The sequence below is a fragment of the Colossoma macropomum genome, unplaced genomic scaffold, assembly GCF_904425465.1.
Source record: "Colossoma macropomum unplaced genomic scaffold, Colossoma_macropomum, whole genome shotgun sequence".
NCBI classification, from domain to species: Eukaryota; Metazoa; Chordata; class Actinopteri; order Characiformes; family Serrasalmidae; genus Colossoma; species Colossoma macropomum.
The window spans coordinates 18,615,776-18,637,731 of NW_023494809.1; the positions used below are offsets into that span (position 1 = coordinate 18,615,776).

Sequence of the window (21,956 nt, forward strand, 5' to 3'; positions counted from 1 at the left end):
CACCATAGACTGATCACACACCCCTGTTCCACCGCTGCACACCTGCATTTTAAATTCTTTAACTATTTAATATATATGGTGCTATGAGACCTCAGTCTTTCTGTACAGTTTACAGTTAACAGTGTTTGCACTCACATGCTGCTTTGATGGCAATCCATGTGTGTATATGTATTTGTGTATACACATATATATGTTGCTGATTCATATATTGTTTTGTTGTCCTATCTAGTATTTATTGTTATGTGTATTTATTTTTCTGTGTATTTATTGTGTATGTTGTATATTCTGGTTGTATATTCTGCACTTGTCTCACACTGTCATGTATCTGCAGTCTGTCTAGTCCAGGTCAGGGCTCTGGAAAGGCCACTGGAGTTCCTCCACACCATTCTCGTAAGACCATGTCTTTATGGACCTCACTTTGTGCATTGGGGCACAGTCGTGCTAGAATAGAAAAGAGCCTGCCCCAGAGTTTTGCCACAAAGTGGGAAGCATATAATTCTCTGAAATGTCTTTATATGCTGTAGCATTAACATTACCCTTCACTGGAAATAAGGGGTCGAGCCCAAACCCTGAAAAACAGGGCCCCAGACCATTATCCCTCCTCCACCAAACTTTTACAGGCACTATGCATACCAACAGGTAGCATTGTCCTGGCATCTGGCAAAAACAGATTGTTCCATCAGACTACCAGTTAGTGAGGCATGAATCACCTCTCAAGCGAACACTCTTCCACTACTTCAGAGTCCAGTGTCCAGTGGCGGCATGCTTTACACCACTCTAGCTGGCATTTGACATTGCGCATAGTGATCTTAGGCTTGTGTGCAGCTGCTCATCCATGGAAAGCCATTTCACATAGTTCCCAACAAACAGTTCATGCGCTGATCTTGCTTACAGAGGCAGATCTAGCAGGTCAGAGGTTTCATGAACTGACAAAGATGTGGCAAACTGTGGCAACGATGGAATCATATGACAATGCCACAATTAAAGAGACAGCTCTTCATTACGACCCGTTCTACTGTCAGCGTTTGACTATGGAGACTGCATGACTGTGTGTTTGACATTATACACCTGTTGGCAATGGGTGTGGCTGAAACACCCTGAACTCAATAATTAGGAGGGGTGTCCACATACTTTTGGACATATTGTGTAGCACATGACATGAGGTGTCATAACATCAAACATTATGGCATCTGGCATGACAGTGACTGGTAATGGTTATATGACAGTGTTATATTACTGACTGAAAACTTGTCATGGCAACTTATAACAGCATGTGACAGCATGGTAATGTCAGTGTTATACATCAGAGTTCAAATAAAGTGTTAGCCTACTGTCCTTACTAAGGAACCCTTGAAGAACTCTTCTTTTTAAGAGTAGCACCAGTCTTCTCGATCCAAATCTAAATCTATTCCGCTTTAATTGAGCCTAACAAAACTGATTTCAGCCTAAATCGTTCCTCTTCTATACCTGAAAGCGCTCCAGGCACTGTCTATAGAGAGAAAGTGTAGATCAATGCAGCTGAAGTCACATCTGCTCCATATGTCTCATATTCTCTCAGAGGCTACGATGTGACTGTAGAACAGCACACTGAATATATCAGTGTAATACATAAGGAGTGCTGTAATCCCTGCATGTGTGCCTGTCTGGGCTTTTTTTCTTTCTCTCTCTCTTCAGAGAGGCCCTGAGAAAGGCTGACTGCTGCTTTAATGTGACTTGGCGCTTAGCTGTGGCGCTAAGATATTAGCACATCCTCTTGTGTGTCTGTGGGCAATGCCTGAAGACCCATCTGTCGACTTCTCATCTGCCTGTCAAGCCAGGCTGCTACTTTGCATGCGTTCACAGTCGGCGCCACTAGTGCCGTCTCCTTCCGAAAAATGAAAACGCGTTTACGTGCTCATGAATATTCTCCACCTTAATGCCTCCCTGTCGTAGGTGCCATTGCCGTGCAGATGCAAATGGATGGGAAACCGATCCAGGCTTCAGGCTTCACATACACATGGAAAACCCCTCAGTGTATACAGTGTGCCTTAGTGTCCATCCAGCGTGCATTTAGTCCTGCCTGGAGAGTTTTATGATTGAAAAAGGGGAGTAACAAACGCGCACACTTCCATTTGAATGAACCTCGCTCATCTTCAAAGCCTTCAAACCCTTCAAAGCCTCCATTAGGGACTTCAGAAGAATAGGACGGCAGACACAGTGCTGGATTTCCTAAAACACTGAAGGTGTTTAATAATAGACAGTGCTGTGCAGAAGTTAGAGACCGCCCTTCATTTATTTAAGTCAAAACGGCTATTCATTACAAAACATGAAAATTACACAGAAGCCTTAACAGCTAAAGATAATATCATTTTTTCAGTATGTAGAGTGTCCACTTTTTGCCTTTATTACAGCTTCCATTTTTAAGAGGACTTGCTTTCAGTTTTTCCAAAGTTCAGTCTTAGAAGTTGGTTCAATTTTCTGTTTCTCGTTATCCAAGTAATCCTAAACACATTCAGTGATGTTGAGGTCTGGACACTGTGGTGGTCATTCCATTGTTTTAAGAATGCCAGCAGCTTCTTTGTTTGATTTTTTCCTTTTTCCTTTTCTCAGTAATGGCTTCTTGACAGCTACACTTGCTTTCAGACCCAGAGCGTTCTAACAGTGGAAGGATGGCTGTGGATTTTTTCAGATCTGAAGCAAGAGCGGAGTTTGATTTTCTCCTCTCTCTCAAACAGGAAAGCTTAAGTGCTGTTTATCTGATATGGTCAGTTCAGGTGGTCTACCACGTCTTTCAGGTGGTTGTTAGGAGTCCCATCTTCTCTGTAGCTTTTAATCATTTTTTTTACTCCAGGTTTGGAAACTCCTGTTTTGTTTTGTTTTTTTACTTATTTTCCTTTGACTTTCTCTTTCCTTATGCGAGCGGATTATCTTAGAAGGGAATTATTAAAGGTGCACTGTTTATGATTTTTTTGTTAAAACAGAAAAAAAGTAGTTAGGAAAAATCAGGAGAAATGTCTTATTAAATGCTAAATCTGGTGTTATGAGTTTATGAGTTATGTATGATATGAGTTTTCCTGTAAAGCCTGAAAAAAACATTTAAAAGTCTCAGAAAGAAGGTCAGACACGATGTTCAGTTCCCAAATGCAAAATTATCATTACACTGATGAAGATACGATGACAATAGTAGATCATTCACTTACATCCTCAGACGACATGTCCTTCTCCAAGTTTTGATTGAGTTCTCTTTGAATTCTCTTTCAACGTGCTGCAATAATCAGGTTCATCCACTCGGGGAAGGGGTCCGAAGCACAACCCACGTTACAGAACGTTCTTCCACACGTTTTGCCCATTTTCACCAAAGATGTCCTCAAATCCCCAAATCTTACATAGTGCAGCTTTAACTAAATGTTACTCACTAAAATGTAACTGAGTATAAAGATTTTTATAAAGTTTTTTTCCTATACTTGCAAAAAAGGACACATGCAATTTGAAAATACTCAGGAAAGCAGAAATCCATCAGTTACAAAGCACCTTTGGACGACAAATTAACATCCTTTTTCATTTTGACCTGGTTCAACCCCTGTGGATTTATAAGAAGGAATAAAAAAATATTATTTTAGAATGTTTGATCTTTGATGCCATTGTTTGTTTAAATTGATTTCAGCTTGTAACCTTTGACTTATGAAGGTCATTGTGAGATAGCGAAAGGTTGAGTGATCGAAATCAGTTCCTTAAAGTGTAACTCTGGCGTCACTCGTGGCTATTTGCTCATCACATCACATAATGGGATTTTTTTGGTTGGCTTTCTGCTTCTGCATTTCCACAGGAATAAAGTCTATTTTATAAATACACTATATTTTTGTATAGGTGACATGGATGCAGGATATTAGATCATATTAGACTTAAACAGAAAAACAGCATTTGTGAAGTGACAATCAATAAAAAAAGTTCAAATAACAGTGAGATCTTAATTTAGACAGAGTTTGTTGGACAAGCTGTAAGAAAGAACTTTATTGTTGTTGACGTGTGTAGTTGTGTACAGTTTTTCCCCAGTTCTAGTTCCGTGCTTTCTTTTTGATAAAATATTCACAGCTTACTCTACAAATGTGGGCTTTAAACAGCATCCAAAGGGAAAAAGCTAAGATGTCAAACCGTCATCTTCTATTAGAAAGTTCTAGTAGGCTTTTTTTCTGGACGTTTGATCTTTGATGCTATTGTTTGCTGCAGATTGACTTCAGCTCATCACCTTTGATTAACTTATGAAGGTCATCGTGAGATAGTGAAAGGTTGAGTGATAAAAAGTAGTTTGTTCCTTAAAGCGTAACTCTGGCGTCACTTGTGGCTATTTGCTCATCACAGTAGCGTTTGAAGTCCTATGGCATTTTGTCAAGCTTTGAAGTCTGTTTAACAGCCTTGGAGTACAGAAGCTGCCTGCGTGCTCCCGTTGGCCTCAAGGAACTCCATGTTAAGGATTTTCATCTAATATTTTCATGGAATTGTCTTTGTTTCCTTGGTGCATGCAGTCAGAGGACCTATACTAAAACAAGGCTACAATTAGCATTAAAAGCAGAGATCTAAAAGAGCTTTGTTGTTGACCCTCAGTGTGCTTGGCTTGTTGTTGCTAATGTTGAATTCTTTAAATATAAATAACATTTTCATATTTCATATAAAATAATGTTTTTTTGATTCACAGCTTTTACACTGTAAAAATTATATATTGGCAAGTGGTATGCTCTTAAATATTCTTCAATATATTCATATTATCTCATTATGGGATTGTTGCTAGTAGGAATGGCTAATATAGGAATGCATAATATCACAATGCTTTGGTTTAAAAGTAGTATCAATATACAGAGGCCCAAGTATCAATATTTTAATATTTGATTATGAATCAGCCTCATCCGTTTAACAGAATTCACAATTTTATATGCATGGACTGATGTAAAGGCTAATAAATACTATGGTAGTGATATTATAATTATAATAATATGTAATATTCAGCTTTCTAGTAGAGCCATAAGCTGTCTTGCTTCCTTCTGCATTAGCCTGTTAGCGAATGCCACATAAGAAGGGGATTTTTATACTATTCCTAAACCGGAAAATCTCACTCTATAGATGACTGTGGCACCATTGTAGGAGGCAAGGAGCTGTGTTTACCACAGATGAAGCAATGGTTACATTTTTCATTTTGGCCAGAGTGCCCCTTCAAGCCCATAGGTAATACATTACCAAAGTGCATTTCTGTCTTAGTCCACAGGATGGCACTGTTTCCAAGGTTTTACTGCTCAGGCTGGAATCGCTAATAATACTATAACATAAAAATAAGAGTCTTAATAACGCAAGACTCCTAACATTACATGCACTTGCCATTGTACACTTCTCTGGATGAAAGTGATAAATATATTTTTAAAAAGTCTGTTCTGAATGTTGTTTGGCTGCTTCACAAATAAAAGCTTATGTAATTATGTAAAATGTTAGGACAGATTCCTGTTGACTGTGCAAATCATTCAGAAAAGATTTAAGTAAAATTTAAAAAAGAGTAAAATGCTTTACATAAAGCAAAATCTTATTGTGGAGTAATAATTTGCAATCGAAAGATTTAAATTGCAACACATTGCAAAGTCATATCTAAATATCACAGTATAATTGTATCATAGCCGAATAAGATACTGTGACAGTATCTTATTATTATTCCCACCCCTAGTTGTAAGAATATTATTAGATTATTCAACCTATTTCTAAATATTTACTTGGTTTAAGTAACTTTATCCAGTGAAATTGTCTTCCATTCCACCTCATTGTCCAAAATACTGAACTCCTTGCAGGCCCTACTCTAACCAGCAGATGTCACCATGTGCTTGGTTTTTCAGCTGAAAATGTACCTTTCAACTCAGCTCAAATTCCACAGATTTCTCACCACTGTTTTAAACCCTAGAGCTAACCCTGCTCCCAGAGATGTACTGTAGTGTAGAAATCAGCTTCAGCCCAAATCTAAAACATCTGATCTAATTAATTAAGTGGATTGAAGATCTGTGTTCAGTCATAGGTGGTAGGGAGCTCTTCAGGAAGGGTGGTGATCACTGAGCTAGGCGCATCAGTTCCGGTCCTGGAGTTTAGCAGTTTGGTGATTCCTCTGCTCAAACACACCAACTAAACCTGGTAATTAAAAGGTAAGTTGAATCAGGCATGTTTGAGCAGGGAAATCGCCAAACTGTGACCTCCACGATCAGACTTGGAGATACTTAGCACTGTTCAAAAGTCTTAGGCAGCCGAAGAAAATGGTTTAAAACTATTTATCTCGGCAGTAAGGGTGTGTTTACCAGCAAAAAAAAAAAAACATTAAATAACTTTAGAATAAATACATATAAAGACATACACTAAAATATAACTATGCTTTTTCTTTTCTCTAAAATTATTAATATGCTGTTGAGAAGAATAAGACGTTTCTGACTCTCACTGCACTCCAACCATCATCTGGATTTGTTCTATTCCATCAGCAGCACAACTGATTTAATTTCATGAAAGACTGTATAAACTAGAACTAACACTTGCAATACGGAACAAGCACAATGGATTGTATATTTGTATTATAAATGTTTTGCTCATCATTTTCTGAGATGGCCTGAGACGTTTACACTGTTCTGTATATCACCAGTGTCAGTCCTGGAGGGCCACAGTCCAGCTCAGTTTGGAAATTCTGCTCAAAACATCTGATTCAAGTCACCAGTTAATTACTTTAATTACTAGGTTTAGTTGGTGTGTTTGATTCACTGTTTTATTTGTCTTTGTCTAAATGCACAGCTAGACTGATGATCCATTGACAGATTTCTAAGACTTGAGGTTTCATAACATTTCCAAGTTCATCTCCAAGGTGGTCTGCATTTTTTGGTGTGGTTCAGTAGCCCCGAGTGTTCATGCGTTACAGTCCTTTAGTGCTTAGGAAAGTAGAAAAAAGGAAAGATAAAGTGGAATATAAAGTAGCAGTTGACAAAACATTAGCCACCCTTTTTTTTTAGCACCTACACTGGTTGAATGGCTGAAGGTTCTATGAAGGATCCTTAAATTAGTAGAGAATCGTTACATTATGTGACGGTTCTTTAGAAGTTTCTACACCCTCACAAATCTTTTTCAAACATAGCTCAGTGGGAGAACCCTTGTGGCACCTTTTGTGCCTTTTGTATAGGAGGGAAGTTATATCAAGTGTTTGTTGTTTATTTCTTCAGAATCACTCTTTAAGGGTTTATTACTTTAGTGACATCCATCATTCAGGAGGTCCACAGTCAGTATTTTAATTGGATCTTAATATTTTCTCTAGCAATTTGCATTAGAAATTAGAGAGTTCTGAATGAAATGTTTTTGATAAAGTTGTGTTGTCATACATCACTTAAGATTGTAAAATAATGGAGCAAGGGGCAGTTGCCCCACACAGAAACTGAGAATAAATATTACACCGTGCAGTATGGATTATTTTTGGTAGGACTGTTTAGTTAGAACAGTGGCAAAAAATGACATGACAATGAAATCAGTTTGAAAACAGTCTAAATTTTTTAAAAAAGACTCAGTAAATGTTTTCATTGTCCCCATTTACAGACAACACAGTGCTGGAGTTTGGCAAGCTTGTCAGTACATCTAACACCTACGAGGACCATGGCGACGAGCAGGGAAGAAAACCTGTGACCATCACCACAGACAGGCCTCTGTTATGGAGTATGGGGATTAAAAAGCTTTAAAAGAAGACATCTCTTCAGGAGACTCAGTCATACAGCTAATTGTGCCTTAACACAAGCTTTAGCCTTTTTTATTAAAAGAGAGTTGACAGTTTTATATGATTTATTAACACAGCCAAAAAAAAATTGCACAAATAAAAAGAACAATGAATTTACAAATTCACTCCCATCCCAGCACCCAACACTGCTTCATGCTCCTGAGGTCCAAACAGCTTCAGGATGCAAATGATTCAACCACCACTGAAAAGAGAAAAGCAAGTCCTTCACTGATGCCACAGCACAGAATGTGAAATGTTCAATATGTGATGCACAGAAAAACTCTGGACCAAGATGGTGTACTGTATGCCAATGTTCACCTATTTTTAATGATGCACTTTCATATATTATACTCGAGCTTAATTTGAATAAAATTTAACACATGACTGGAAAACTGCAGCAATTGTGTTTGGTTGTTTATTTAAAGGGCGACTTACACAATGATGTTGTTGATAGGGATGTGGATGAGTTTGACGAAGAATCCGATGAAACCCATGATAGCAAATCCAATCGCCGTCGCCATGGCAATCTTCTGGAATTCTGCAATGTGGAAAGTGCAGAAAAGGAGACACATTATTGGCACAAAGAACATTAATTTACAGCAAAATTACAATTAGAGTTCTTATGTTTTCTTTAATTATTTAGCTCTTTATATCATAGTTCACTAAAGGCACTAATTTTAAGTAATTAAATAAGGAAACCTTTCACTAGTCAAAACTAATAATGTAAAAGATCAAGACATTCCCAGACAAGTCCTTTGCTGGCAAGATTCAATACAATGCTGTGTTTGGGAAACCAATCCTTTTTCCAGACCTAGATTAAGCCTAGTTCCACTTCTTATTAGAACTGCTAAATGAAACAGTGCATTACTGACCTTTTCTGTCTGGTTTTGTGCATCTTTTGACGAGCCTGATGGAGTCCTTCACGAACTGCCGCCCGGGCTCAACAAACTGCATTACTTGATCCATGTTGGCTTTGGCTGAGGGGAGAAATATACACACATCATCAAAAATCAAACTGAAGGAATGTTTCATGGCTGATGTTAAACTAGCCAGTTCAGGGACATTTGCCTTTTTTCCCCCACCAAAGATTTCCTATGAAATGGACTGAGCCAATCCCAAACCTAAATCTGAGGTATGTGTTGATACTAGCTAATGCTACTGAAAAACAGATTTTAAATGCGTTTTAAATGCGTTCATACGTTTTTGGGTACAACAGAGCTCATATAGTGCCCCCTGTCTCCTTAGTCACGGTCTCATTAGAGAGCTGCTTGGGTTTTAACTGGAGAACATGGGTTTATCTCCTTAAACTCATGCTGACAGGGAGCCTCGTCTAGCTACAACAACTTAGACAAGCATTATGTTTGAGCGACGACCATTAACTCTCCACACTAACTAGCCCAGAAAAACTATGAGAAGTATAAAAATATCCGAGACTCAGAAGTACCGATATTTAGACTGGTTTGCCCTCTGCCTGTTTGGACTCAGATTTCCTTTTCAGAGGTCGTGTTTCAGAAACAGAAAACTGTTTATACGAATTATAACGTTAGGCCTGCGGGCTTTTAGTACGCGACGAAAATCTTTCAGTAGCAACACATCTAGGTTAGCTTTCTTTGGCGTAAAATGGCCAAAATGTTTCAACTCAGCCATGTATTGACTAAACCGAATTAAGACAAGCCACTTCAACATACATATTCAAGCTGAATTATCTTATGTAACTAGGTTAGCTAACGTTGAACATGTAGGCTGACATTTAGGTCGAGGAAAGTGTAACGTTAACTGCGAAAAGCGAGCTAACGCTAATGCTAGCCAACCAGTTAACGTGACGCACGTTATACGATCACATATTAAAACACTTACACTTCGTAAACCTTAATAAACGATTTGTAGAAGTAGAAAATTAGTTAAAGTACCCACCTGTGTTCGTAAACGAAGGTTTGATGCGATGTTAGCGGTGCAGCTCTTTATGCTTTCTAAAGCCACGTAGGTCTAAACCAGACCAAAAGGCTGACGTAGCGTAGAGAGGCGCATGCGCAGAGTGGCGCTTGGGGACTGCGCCGCCCTGTTTATCGAGTGTATGTGCAGCTAACGTGCCTGCTAAAGGTCTAGTGCTACGGTTCTTCCTCAAAAACCTGTTTTTTTCAGGTTTCAGACTCTGAAAAGTTTTGTGTGAATGACTCAGTAACCTACAGCACCATTTGGTCACAAACACCTTCTAAAACAGCTGCTGCTCGTTATTTTATTTCGATGTAGGCCTACGTTTATGTCCAGTCTAATGTCTCCACTTAGTTAGGTTAGTATCACCTTCACGTACCTGATTTACTTATTTCCAAATTCAGGAAAGGGTCCTGGAATGCAAAGTTAGAAGTGTGTGGCACTAAACTGTTATTTTTAGTACGCCTTGAATTAAAAGGACATTTTGTTAAAAAAAAATAGATAAAGATATCTCCGCTCTGCTCCAGCACATCTTTCCTTCCTTTCTCTCGGTTAATTGCCAGTTTACTTGAAACACCTCCCTTGTACCTACACTCACTTTTCTACTTACTAGATGTCTAAAGAGTAGGCAAAATAATGGAAATACCAGACCCTGTTTTCGTCTTATGTTTCCATGATTTTGTCTGGTCCAATCTACTCTACAGTTTAATGGATGTGTACTTTCTGACTTTTTTTTTTATTAAGCATAGAAAATGACTGACGCAAATTCTTGTGTTAACATGTTGACATGAATATGTCCACGCGTTTTAAAACATATTTTGTACATTTTGGGGTTCGAGTGTCAAGACGCAAAAGCTAGTGCAAGCATCACTTTCAAAATAAAAGTAATCAATACCGCTGCATTTTGGGAAATCCATATATCTGATCTGTTAGATCTGACATGTAAAAATAAAAAAAATATATAATAATCATGATAAAAAAAAACATGCCAATGAATGTGAAATTTGTAAAATGACAGAAAACTTTTTTTTTCTCCAGCCTACCACCCTTATACTGAATTAGAGTATCAGTCCCCTTTCTCTGGACTTTTGAGGTTGAATAGTAACCGCCTACATTGTATAAATATTAAAATGGAGTATAACAACATAATTACATAGGCCATGGTCATATGTAGTGAAGTCAGCCAATTTTTTTTCAGTCTACGTGTACAGAACGCCTTCAACAAGTGAGGTAGCCTTTACGACCCCACCCGCGGTAGCCTACGTCAGCATCTCACGTTTTTTTGGTAAATCAAAGAAGGTTTCGGTTAGTTATGGGTTAAAACGTGTTCGTCAAAACGCGAAATTTCACCTTTACACGTAACGTGTACAGGCGTATGTGTGAACATAAAAATAATAAAACTGAATAAAACCATAGTGAAGAGGAGTCTTCATATAACAGTGTTAGCAAGACCTCTCTTACCTCGGCTACAGCCTTCACCTTGAGACACGTCAATGTCCAACATTTTTCCTCCAAGACATTTACCTTTACCTTACCTTTATCCTCTACAGACAACTTTAATGTGACATTTGTTTTGAAAATCTCGTGTATATAACTGCCCTAACTTTTGCACAGGACACATTCCATATTTTTATTTTTTCCAGTATGGTACATCGAGCAAATAAAACAGTAAGTGTGCATTAAAATGTGCATAAGTGAATGTTGTGGTCCCCAGGAGTTGTGTCACTGGTGTTACTGTGTAACAAAGAATCTCTTATTTTGAAATAAAAATCACACTGATGAAATCACTTGAGTTCCTTTTACCTATTTTTTTCAGACCTATGAAGAACAGCTGTCTCTTACAGTTATCAGAAACTTTTATCATTTAGCTCATGATTTCATATGGAGCTTTTGGTTGAAGTCACTGATGTGACCTACTTTATTTTTAGGCGACTGTGAAAAAATAGAATACAAATGGATTAACTTACATATTTTAGATATATGATTGACAACATGTGGTTTGATGCTCTATAGCTGCCATTTTGTGCAATGCATTTTTGATGAAAAAGTGACTCCTATGGATATATAAAAAGTGAATGTTTCTGTAGAATGACCCAACTATATATTTACTTTATTTGCAAAATGAATATATTTGTTCATTAAATGCATTAAATAGACAGCAAAATGCCAAAAACCAGCATTACTTACATGCAGTACTGCATCTACCAGCAGTGTGTACTGAGCAAACGCCCTTAGGCTTGTATCAACTGTTCCCCCATTATATCTTTATTGTCTCCCTTAAATCACTATTTGTGCAGAACTGACACAATATCTTCATGATATACTTCAAGCATTAGCCTGTATTACAGCATCAGCTTGGTTGGGCCATAGCAATAGTGAGTAAACAAACAAATTGCATGCAGTTTTTTTATATAAGGGGAAGGGGAACATAAGATTTAAGTTACAACAAAGCAACAAAAAAAAAACAATTTATTTCTCTTACATGCACTCAAATTGCCCACTGTACGCTTCAAACATTGTGTACTAAACGTTTTCTTAAATTCAACCTATCAGTCCCAGTTAATGCCAAGCATCTGACAGCTGAGCTCCCACAGCTTCTGAGCTGTTTCATCATCAGAGGCTTCTCTGGAACATCTCGCTGGTGCACAGCCACTGCAAGCAAAGCACATCCACAGAGTCAAATATTACATACAGCTGTAAATCAGAGCCTGCTCTACCTAAGGAATGACATAAGCGGCTGCTTAGGGCACCTTGGCCACCATGGGTCCCCTAACAGCTTATAAGTAATTACTGCAAGTTATCATTATTATTTGTCTAATAAGACACTGGAGTGAGGGTGAAAAAGCGACTGGTTAGTAATTTCCCCAAAAATGAGAAGATGAGGAGAAAAAGTTAAAGGTATGTTTTTGGTTTCATTTTGAGGTGTTGACGTTACACCGTTTTTTGGCTTTTGGTCAGAAAACAAGAAGTAGTCAATCTGGATGGAGAATGCTGAAATGCTGTTAGAACCTTGTTAGAATCCAAATCAATCAGCAATACATAAAATTGCCAGTTGATGTTTTCTGTTTGTTTTATTTTTATTTATTTTGTTCTAGTTAGCCTCTAATTTTACAGAACATCAGCTACCTCGCTAACTGGTTTGCTATTGCTTTGTAAACAAAGTTATTCTGGCTTAGGAACGTTTATTTAAGAGTATGTATAACAATTATATGTATAATACTGGTCATTAAGATTCACATAATTCAGCTTTTCCATATTCAACATAAACAAAATCAGACTGAAAATAAATAAACATGCCACGACAGTATTTAGCCAAATAGAGGACTGAAATACAAATAGCACTCGTCAAATAAGTTACTAACATTGAGCATTCAGAATGATGGCTTGAAGCCTCGGAGGAAAAATACGCCTTTATTATTATTATATTATATTGTAACATAGTTGGTTCCTCTTTCATTTTCAGTAGTGACCGAGTCATGCGTATGGCTCTGTTACAGTACTGTGCTCTGTACCTGTAGTATCCCCCACTCTCTCCCTCCAGCTGTGGCTCCACAGCGCAGTAGATGGACGTTTGAGCCCCTGCACAGTAGTTTTGGTGAAGGGGCTGAAGATCTTCACTGCGATCTGTATGGGCTTACTGAGGTTTCTCCACAGCTCTGACTGCACCACACCAGGGTGTAGTGAGTACACTGTTACACCAGTGCCTACAAAACGCCACACACACAGTCAGCCACACAAAAACCCAGAACATTCAGACACAGAGTGATACTGATCATCTTCATACTGTTTAACTTTAAACCCAGCGCAGTACTAATGAGCTCTTATGGATGACCATGATGTGCTTCCAATCAAAAGTCAGTAATAACTGTTGCCCCTAAAATATACTGTTTAAAAGTTTGGAATTACTATGGAGGTCCACAGAGGCCATGAGGTAGTTACAATTTTCTGGATTGTTATTATCATGAGATAATGAGTTAATTATCTTGTTATCTCAAGATAACAAAATTGTTATCTTGAAATAATGAGTTACTTATCTTGTTATCTCAAGATAACAATCCAGAAAATAATAGCAACAGCTCATGGCTTCCCCAGACTTCCATAAATTACAACCCCAAATTAGAAAAAGTTGAAAAGGTATGTAAAAAAAAAGCAGTGATTTGTAAACTTTACTTTGGCTTGTATTTCACTGCACACCGTATGAACACAAGATATTTCATGCTTTGTCTGGTCAACTTTATTTCATTTGTCTACACCCATTCCTGCCATTCAGGCCTGCAATATGTTCCAAAAAAAAAGTTGGGAAATTGGCAATTTAAGTCTGGAGGTAAAAGAGTTAAATAATGATGCGTTTTGAAACCAGTGATGCCAACAGGTGATTATAATCATCCAGCATCCAGGAAAGGCCTAGTCCTTTAGAAGCAAAGATGGGCCAAGGATTAAAATTTTGTCAACAAATGTGTGAGAAAATTATTGAAATATTTAAAAATAATGTTCTTTAAAGAGTGATAGGAATGGACTTGGATATTTCACCCTCTGCAGTGTATAACAAAAGATGCAAGGAACCTGGAGGAATTTCAGTGTGTAAAGGGCAAGGGTGCAGGCCTATGCTGAATAACTGCTCTCTGATCCCTCAGACAGCACTGCATCAAGAGCCATCATTCATCTATAAGCGATGTAACCACATGGGCTCAGGATTACTTTGGCCAACCTTTGTCAAGCACTACAATATGTAGTTACATTCACAAATGCCATTTAAAACTTTATTGTGTCAAAAGGAATCCTTATGTTAATTGTATCCAGAAGTGCTGCCAACTTCTTTGGGCTCGGAGGCATCTGCGATGGTCCATCACACAGTGGAAATGTGTATTGTGGTCAGATGAATCAGTATTTCAGGGTTTTTTTTTGGAAGAAACGGACACTGTGTGCTCCACACTAAAGACGAAAAGTACAATCCAGACTGGTACCAGCAACAAGTCCAAAAGCCACAGTCTGTCATGGTATGGGGTTGAGTCAGTGCCCTTGGCAAAGTAACTTACACTTATGTGATGCAATGCTGAAAAGTTCATAGAGATTATGGAACAACATATGCTGCCTTCAGGACGACATCTTTTCCAAGGACATTCAACAAGACAATTCAAAATCACACATTACAGAGGCGTGGCTGTGGAAGAAGAGGGTGCAGATGCTGGACTGGCATGCCTGCATTTCTGGTAAGTGTTTATTTAAAAAAAAACAATAAAAACCATGAGGTAAAACATAGAATAATGTTCTGTTGTATTGTTTTCAATGTAATACAAGTCAAAATTAATTTACAAATCACTGATTTCAGTTTTAAATCGAATTTAACATACTGTCCCAACTTTTTCTGATAAGTGGGGTTAACAATAATATAAACTAGAGGGGGAAATTTCGTGAACATAGTTAGTTTGACAAAGCCGTTGCCACCCCACTATAGTGGTGACTATAGTGTTGCTTTGCCGTTGCTATGTTATACAGGTGATTGCTAAGGTGTTGATAAGCTGTTGCTTTGTTATCCTATGTGGTTCCTAAGTTGTTGCTAGGCCATTGCTATGGTATCCCAGAAGATTACTAAGTTGTTGCCTGTCTGTTGCTATGATATCCCAGATGGTTCCTAAGGTGTTGCTAGGCCATTGCTATGGCACCCTGGGTGGTTACTAAGGAGTTGCTGTGCTGCTAGGCCATTACTAACGTGTTTGAACTAACAAAGTACAAAAACCATATGGGTGATTTAGTCCCCCAAAAACATAAGCACACTATTCCCGTATAGGCCCTATGATCATGCGTAAGTTTCGTAGTTCTAGCTCGAACACTGTGACCTGTGAAAATGGTACCAAAAAAGCACAGAATAGTAATGAGAAGAAGACAAAGAAGAACATCAAACTGGCTTTATCATTGATTAAGCCAATCGAATGATCTGTTTCATGGTAGCCTTTTTTCCATACTGTTATTGAACTCGATTGGCCAAACTATTAAAGGTTTTTCTTCAAGTAGTGGTTTGCAGACCTCTATAGGAAACTCCAGTGACTAAATATCAAGACAACAACAAGAAAAATTTCCTGTAGAAAATGTGATTGCTTTTATTTTTCGTTTCCTGCTGGAAAAGTTGGGCAATTAATTACTTGTTAAACATTATTTAGGTGTTGGCTTTTGCAGTTCTGATATCTCAGAAAGTGGCAATATGCAAATCCCTCTCATCAGACACATTGTTTTACGTCTGTTCTGTGCGCAGCCTTTCCAATCACAACTCCATGACAGTGTTTCTCTGGAAGTATTCACGCAATCTAATAAAGGCCTTTAAAAGTTACAGTGACTCACTAATGTGGATTCAATATATTTTAAGGCAAATAGTGTTTAAGGCAAATCACATAATGTGTAGCCCTCATATTTAGCTGAACAGCTTTTATCTGGCCATTAGATTTAGGGCTGTAATAAGCCTGCCTACCTCATGCATGCCTGGCATGAGGTCTAGTGTTATTAAATTCAGAGCAATTAAGCACTGTTGAGGTGGTGTGCTGTGACATGGATTGTATGACAATCACATCAGAAAACCAATCAGTCACCACATGCTTCCACTAATGTATAGGCTGAAAACAGTAATGACTGAACTGACTTGATGTTAAAATATTCATCATTTCCATTTAATATTCTATGTATTAGTGTTTTGGTGTTTTTAAGAGTCCATATCCTATATCTTTCTTAAATTTGAATCCTTTTTACCCTAACCCTAACTTATAAGTGAGTTCACGTGCTAAAAACTGACCCCAGAATTAAACAGGCTCTTTTTGTTACTGTGCCTTCATGACTGATACAGTCATTACATGATTTTACAGGGAACAAACTTAAATATGACATTTTCCTGCCAAGTTTAGTGCACAATTTCTATGTATTGGAAAAAAATAAAACACAAAATAAAAATTGTGCGATAACTTTTGTACAGGCCTCATTTTATGTTTTATTGTTTTTTTTCCCAGTGTGCTAAATTCAACCAATAAGCAGTAATGAAATTAATGTAAATTGTCAAGGGGTGCCCAAACTTTTACATATGACTGTATATGTAAACGAGCTGTGTCCTGATTGACTGCCCTATAATTTGCCTCATTCAAACCGCAGTTCAGGCTGAAACACTTATAACCTCAGCTTTAACAGATGGGGCTAAACTGCTATAAGCTGAATAGGTGGATATATGTAAATTTGCTGGTTTTTGTGACATCGTAAAAAATCTGATGGCTGTTTTGCAGCTTGTTTCCATATATGGACTGTATTGACTGGGGAGTTAAACAATGTTAACATGCAACACCAAATAGTCTTTCATTTGGGAAAAAAGCAAGGAAAATGCAGTTTTCCAAAATATGGGCAGTTCTGGCCAGGACTTCCCAGGTCCCAGTGTGACTAACCCAAGGTTAAATAACTCCTATAAGGAACACATACCCTGCAGTCTTTTGGCCAGGGAGCGTGTGGAGAGGATGTTGGCCAGTTTGCTCTGTCCATACGCCCTCCTGGGAGAGTAAATCTTCTCACTGTTGATATCGTCCAGACAGATGCTGCCCCACGTGTGGGCCACCGAGGCCACGTTTACAATCCTGGCCGGGGCAGACCTCTTTATTAAGTCCAGCAACAAGTAGGTGAGTAGGAAGTGACCTGAAAAGCAAGGTAGCAGTCTATATAAATAAAGAGATGCTTGTGCCTGAGCATGTTGGGGTTTGCTTTGTCTTACATATCCTGCTTTTGATTTGTTTACTAAACAGAGTAAATGCATGGAAGAGGATGTATATCGGAAAAAGGATGTGAACATGTGACTGTTTTGAGGGGGAAAGGACTGGTAGTAAGTAAGTTGTTTCCTGTTAGCATGGCCAGCTAACGAAATTACCTGAGAAAGCACAAAGAATGTGCTCTTATTTTGGGTTCATTCAGACTAACAATGGCTGCTTGGTTTGCATAAGTTAATTAAGCACAGGCATGGATGAAGAACTAATTGATTAGATGGATGCAGTAAATGTGATTTTGTTGATGGTCTGGACATCCTACAGCTAATCAGTCTTCCTGGTCTGAGATGAAGAAAGTGGACAAAAGTGGACACAGAAGGTTCTTACCCAAGTGATTGACCCCAAACTGCGTCTCAAAGCCATCTGCCGTCTTCGAGTACGGGCACATCATGATGCCGGCATTGTTGATGAGGATGTTAAGTTGTTTCTCTTCTGAAATGCCAAGGGAGAATATAACCATTAGCGCCTATGGTTTTTCTGTGCATGAAGGAGCTCAGTGTGGATGCACAAAGTCTGAGTATATATAGTGGTTAACTGTGTGCCTTTAAACATCATAGTCCTGGGCCCATTTTAAAAGTGATTTTTTGCAGAAGTTGATTTACACAGGACAAAATCCCAACTTTTTAGTGAAAATGCTTCTATTTTGCATTCTTTTCAAATTTGATATGACGTTTTTCATTACAAATGATATTATCAGCATAACAAATTGAGTAAAGTGTAGAATCTTTGAAATGTGCCTAAATTTGAATAGTAAGCTGGGAAAATGAAGATTTGTTCATTTTCCTTTTTAAAAAGAATCTAAAACTTTCTGTTGTTCCTTTCCAAGTTTAAATAATAAAAAAAAAATCCAAATTTTCACTGTGGTCTCAGACTTTTGGACCCCGCTGTGTATACAATAGGGCAAAACACAATTAATTCAATACAATTCTATGTTTTTGAACCAGATGAGCTTCCCAACCTAAACATATATAAATCTAATCATCAAATAATATATAGTGTTTAATATACTGCTATTACTACTACTTCAACAACTACTACTACTGATAATAATGACCTTTAATAACAGTATTTCAATAACTAAGTCTCAAAGTGCTTTAGATATTATAGAGAAATTAAATACCTGTGTTTATAACCTCTGCAAACTCTTTGACTGATTTGGTGTCTGACAAATCCAACTTCTTCACTACAATATCTGGATTTCCAGAATCCTCCACCAGTTCCTTTCGAGCTGCTTCTGCTTTCTCCAAATCTCTACAGGCCAAGATAACACGAGCTCCTGAGAAAGACAACCCAGAGAAAATGTGAGAATCTTATCTATTGCATGCGGTTCTCATACCAATATAGGCAGCCCATACAGATTTGCATGTGGCAGTAAAGTGCATGCATGACAAATGAATGCTGTGCCCTCATGAGATGCAAGATAGATGAGGCAACAGAAGAAAAAAGGAAGAAAGAGAAAAAGAGAAAGAAGAAACAAAGAAAAAAAGTTGAAAGAAAGGCTGTAATCTACAGTAAAGCAACAACAAAACAAAAAAGAACAATCTACATGTTCTGGGTAGATCTAACTCTCTGTTGGACTGTTGGACGTCCAAAACTGCACCTCACTTTAAAGTTCAACAACTGAACGACAACAAAATACACTGAATAAGTGTCGGAAAAGTCCAGGGACAGTTTCCACACAAAGCTTAGACCAGGCCCTGAGTGAAAACTTAGTTTTGACAGGGTAATTTATTTATTGTGATGACAAAACATCAATACACCAAAGAAGAAAATGCAAATGTTTCAGCAAATCCCCTCTGAATAAATGATATTCTGCTTTGTTACTCTTGCTGACAGGTGCTGAGTTCCATGTGCAAACAAACTAAAGTATACAGCGGCACCGTTGCAGGACATCTAATGATACTATACAGTGTTATTTATATTCATCCACACAGCATTCACTACATTTACCACAGGATCTCTGAATGATGAGAAAAAACACTTTCTGTCCAGAAGCAGGAACATTTAACACTTCTACCGAACAATTCCTATTACTATTAATACTTCATCTACTAATATTACTGCTAAAGCTATTACTATTAGTACTAATACTTCATCCATTGCTAATATTACTGCTAAAGCTATGCCTATTGCTACCAATACTTCATCTAATGCTAATATTACTGCTAAACTATTACTATAGTGCTACTAATGCTATTACTATTACTATGCTAATACTTCTATTATTGCTTATATTACTGCTACAACAATTACTATTTTTACTAATACTTCTGCTATTGCCATGGATGGGATGTAACAGAGTGCAAGTATTGAGAATACGTATTCAGAATACAGAAATGAAGTATCTGTATTCAGTCCAAGTTACATTTTGTAAAGACAGTATTCAGAGTTCAGTTACTGTTTATATTTTTAGGAGAGTGCTTTACGAATACTCAATCACAAAATACAAATAAGTCTTTAAAAGAAACACCATCAGTGCTTATTTAATAACTATTTTAAAATCAGCAGACAGCATGCAGCAAACATGCTCTTTAGGTGAACTCTAAAGAGGAAATGATTAACAGCTTCTTTACAAACACTGAAGTTACTGCTAAAGCTTGAGTGTAAGGAGTTGGTTATTTATCTCTGCATTACTCAGTTCTTTTGAGAGATGATCAAATGAATAATTCCTCAGTGGACATTTGCGAATGCTAAGTTTAGCACTGATGTTGTACTAGACTCCTGCTTGGAGGAGTGTGGGAGTAGCAGTGGACTGAAGCAGGCAAGGAAAGAGAACAGAAAAAAATTAAGAATTTCAGAACTCAATTTAAATGATAAGCAAACTTTGCATGAAACATATTAACAGAAGAATTACATGAAGAAAACTGCCATCCAGTGACAGTGAGGAACAGCGTGAATTAAGTAAAAGTTACAGCAGAGTTTTTCCCATGTGTCTTATCAACATGTATTCTAAATGTATTTAAATGTATTCTGAATATGTGTATTCACTGTTTACTTTTTCAAAGCATTTTGACCAACCTTGGCTATTACCAATATTACTAATATGACAAACTATTACTGTTAGCACTACTGCTATGACTTGCTGTTGTTTTAATGTTGTTAAAATTTCTTTCTGTGATTGATAAGCATAGATCTATACTGACTACTACTAACTGTACAATTATGATTAATAATATTTTCATTACTAATTAATAAACATACTAATTACTAATTAATAAACTTATTATTAATACAATTAGTACTACTTTTTTTTACAATTTCTATTGTTATTACTATTGCTGTTACTAGTACTGTCTGTGCTATTATGATTACCATGATTATACCATTACTACCACTACTGCAAATAATAATGATAATAATAATAATAATAACAATACTGAAGTCCTGTACCTCTTTTGGCCAGGTCCCGTGCTGTTTCTTTGCCTATTCCTGTATTAGCACCAGTGATTATCACTGTTTTCCCATCCAGCCTCACTGGAGATGACCAGGCTCCACGGAAGAAGCCTCTGGAGTAAAAATGAAAGAGAAAATTACACAACACATAACACATACAGTCTCTTTGGATTTATCATTGATTTATCATTACAATTGAAATGACATGTTTTAAAATACATATTTTTACCCTCAGACTGGAGTTCTAGACCAGTTTCATTAGGAACAGAAACTACCTACACTTAAGCACAAGGTATACATTTTTGCAGTTTCTAAGAGTTAATGTATCTTTTCTGTCATGTGTATTGAATAATACCAACCATACTGTATCATGTCAGTCTCTCTGATACATGTTGTAACTACATAATTGCTTTAATCGTGATCATTTGAATAATTTGCTTATTAAAGTTATCAAAATGTCTGATGAAAAACTAATAGTTTTCAAGGTGTTGTTAGTTTAGTGTATGGACTGAGAAGGCCAGCTTACCTCACAGAGCTCATGATTCCTCAAATTTCCTTCCAGAAAGTTTGGAGTCAGCTCTTCACTCAACAGTTTAATGAATGAGACCAAGGCTGCTGAGAGGACAGTTTAGGACGGCCCCTTCCAACTGTGTCATTCACTATAACTGAGTCACACTCAGCCAAAGAAATGCGGTCAATAGGACACGCATGAGGCTACACACAGACACAGTTACTATTTGATGACTACACACATGAAAAGTCCAGTGGAGGAAGTTACAGTTGTGTTGATTTTGCAATAAAGAGCTATAGTTTTGAACAGATGTACAAACACCTGCTTTGTTCTTGCTGAAGGAAGTTCAGCAACAAAAGAAAAAAAACTGAAGAATATATATGACTTTTAGACACTAGAGGTCACCATGAGTACACGAACATTCCTGAATGGATGAAAGAAGCAAATATTTTCACACACTTCTATTCAGTTCAGCCACAGAGGACTGTGTACTGAAATAATGCTTGTTTGGTTTGAACAGATAACTCATGGTAGAGACCTACAGTGTGCGCCATTTTCTGGGAAATAAACCCAGGAAATTCACAAACCAGTG

The 21,956-nt window shown here is 37.5% G+C and overlaps 3 protein-coding genes across 4 annotated transcripts in view; 1 reads left to right on the top strand and 2 right to left on the bottom strand.

Annotated features, from left to right (window-relative positions):
• Positions 1-8,139, top strand: part of tpk1 (thiamin pyrophosphokinase 1) — a 101,311-nt gene extending 93,172 nt beyond the window's left edge. The window contains exon 9 of one of the 2 annotated variants that reach the window (XM_036558007.1): positions 7,570-7,837. In XM_036558007.1, coding sequence (XP_036413900.1) covers positions 7,570-7,709 — 140 coding nt within the window. In that variant the 3' untranslated portion in view covers positions 7,710-7,837. Of the gene's footprint in view, positions 1-7,569 lie in introns of both variants that reach the window. The other variant, XM_036558008.1, reaches the window with a different exon arrangement.
• sec61g (SEC61 translocon subunit gamma) lies at positions 7,732-9,791 on the bottom strand. The gene is made up of 4 exons (XM_036558009.1): positions 9,659-9,791; positions 8,617-8,721; positions 8,180-8,282; positions 7,732-7,946 (listed from the first exon to the last, which is right to left on the bottom strand). The coding sequence occupies exons 2-4, from the start codon at positions 8,708-8,710 to the stop codon at positions 7,937-7,939; spliced, it is 207 nt and encodes a 68-aa protein (XP_036413902.1). The 5' UTR covers positions 8,711-8,721; positions 9,659-9,791; the 3' UTR covers positions 7,732-7,936.
• A 2,349-nt stretch (positions 9,792-12,140) lies between these two features.
• Positions 12,141-21,451, bottom strand: zgc:112332 (uncharacterized protein LOC553712 homolog). The gene is given in 8 exon segments (XM_036558713.1): positions 12,141-12,328; positions 13,189-13,261; positions 13,264-13,380; positions 17,126-17,335; positions 17,788-17,892; positions 18,581-18,736; positions 20,851-20,966; positions 21,380-21,451. Coding segments are annotated over 8 exon segments (894 nt in total). The 5' UTR covers positions 21,394-21,451; the 3' UTR covers positions 12,141-12,225.
• Positions 21,452-21,956: the final 505 nt, after the last annotated feature.

Coding starts and splice junctions, on each gene's coding strand:
- sec61g (XM_036558009.1), bottom strand. CDS start 8,710: ATGGATCAAGTAATGCAGTTTGTTGAGCCCGGGCGGCAGTTCGTGAAG. Junction 8,283..8,616: donor CACAAAACCAGACAGAAAAG/GTCAGTAATGCA, acceptor TCCACATTGCAG/AATTCCAGAAGATTGCCATG.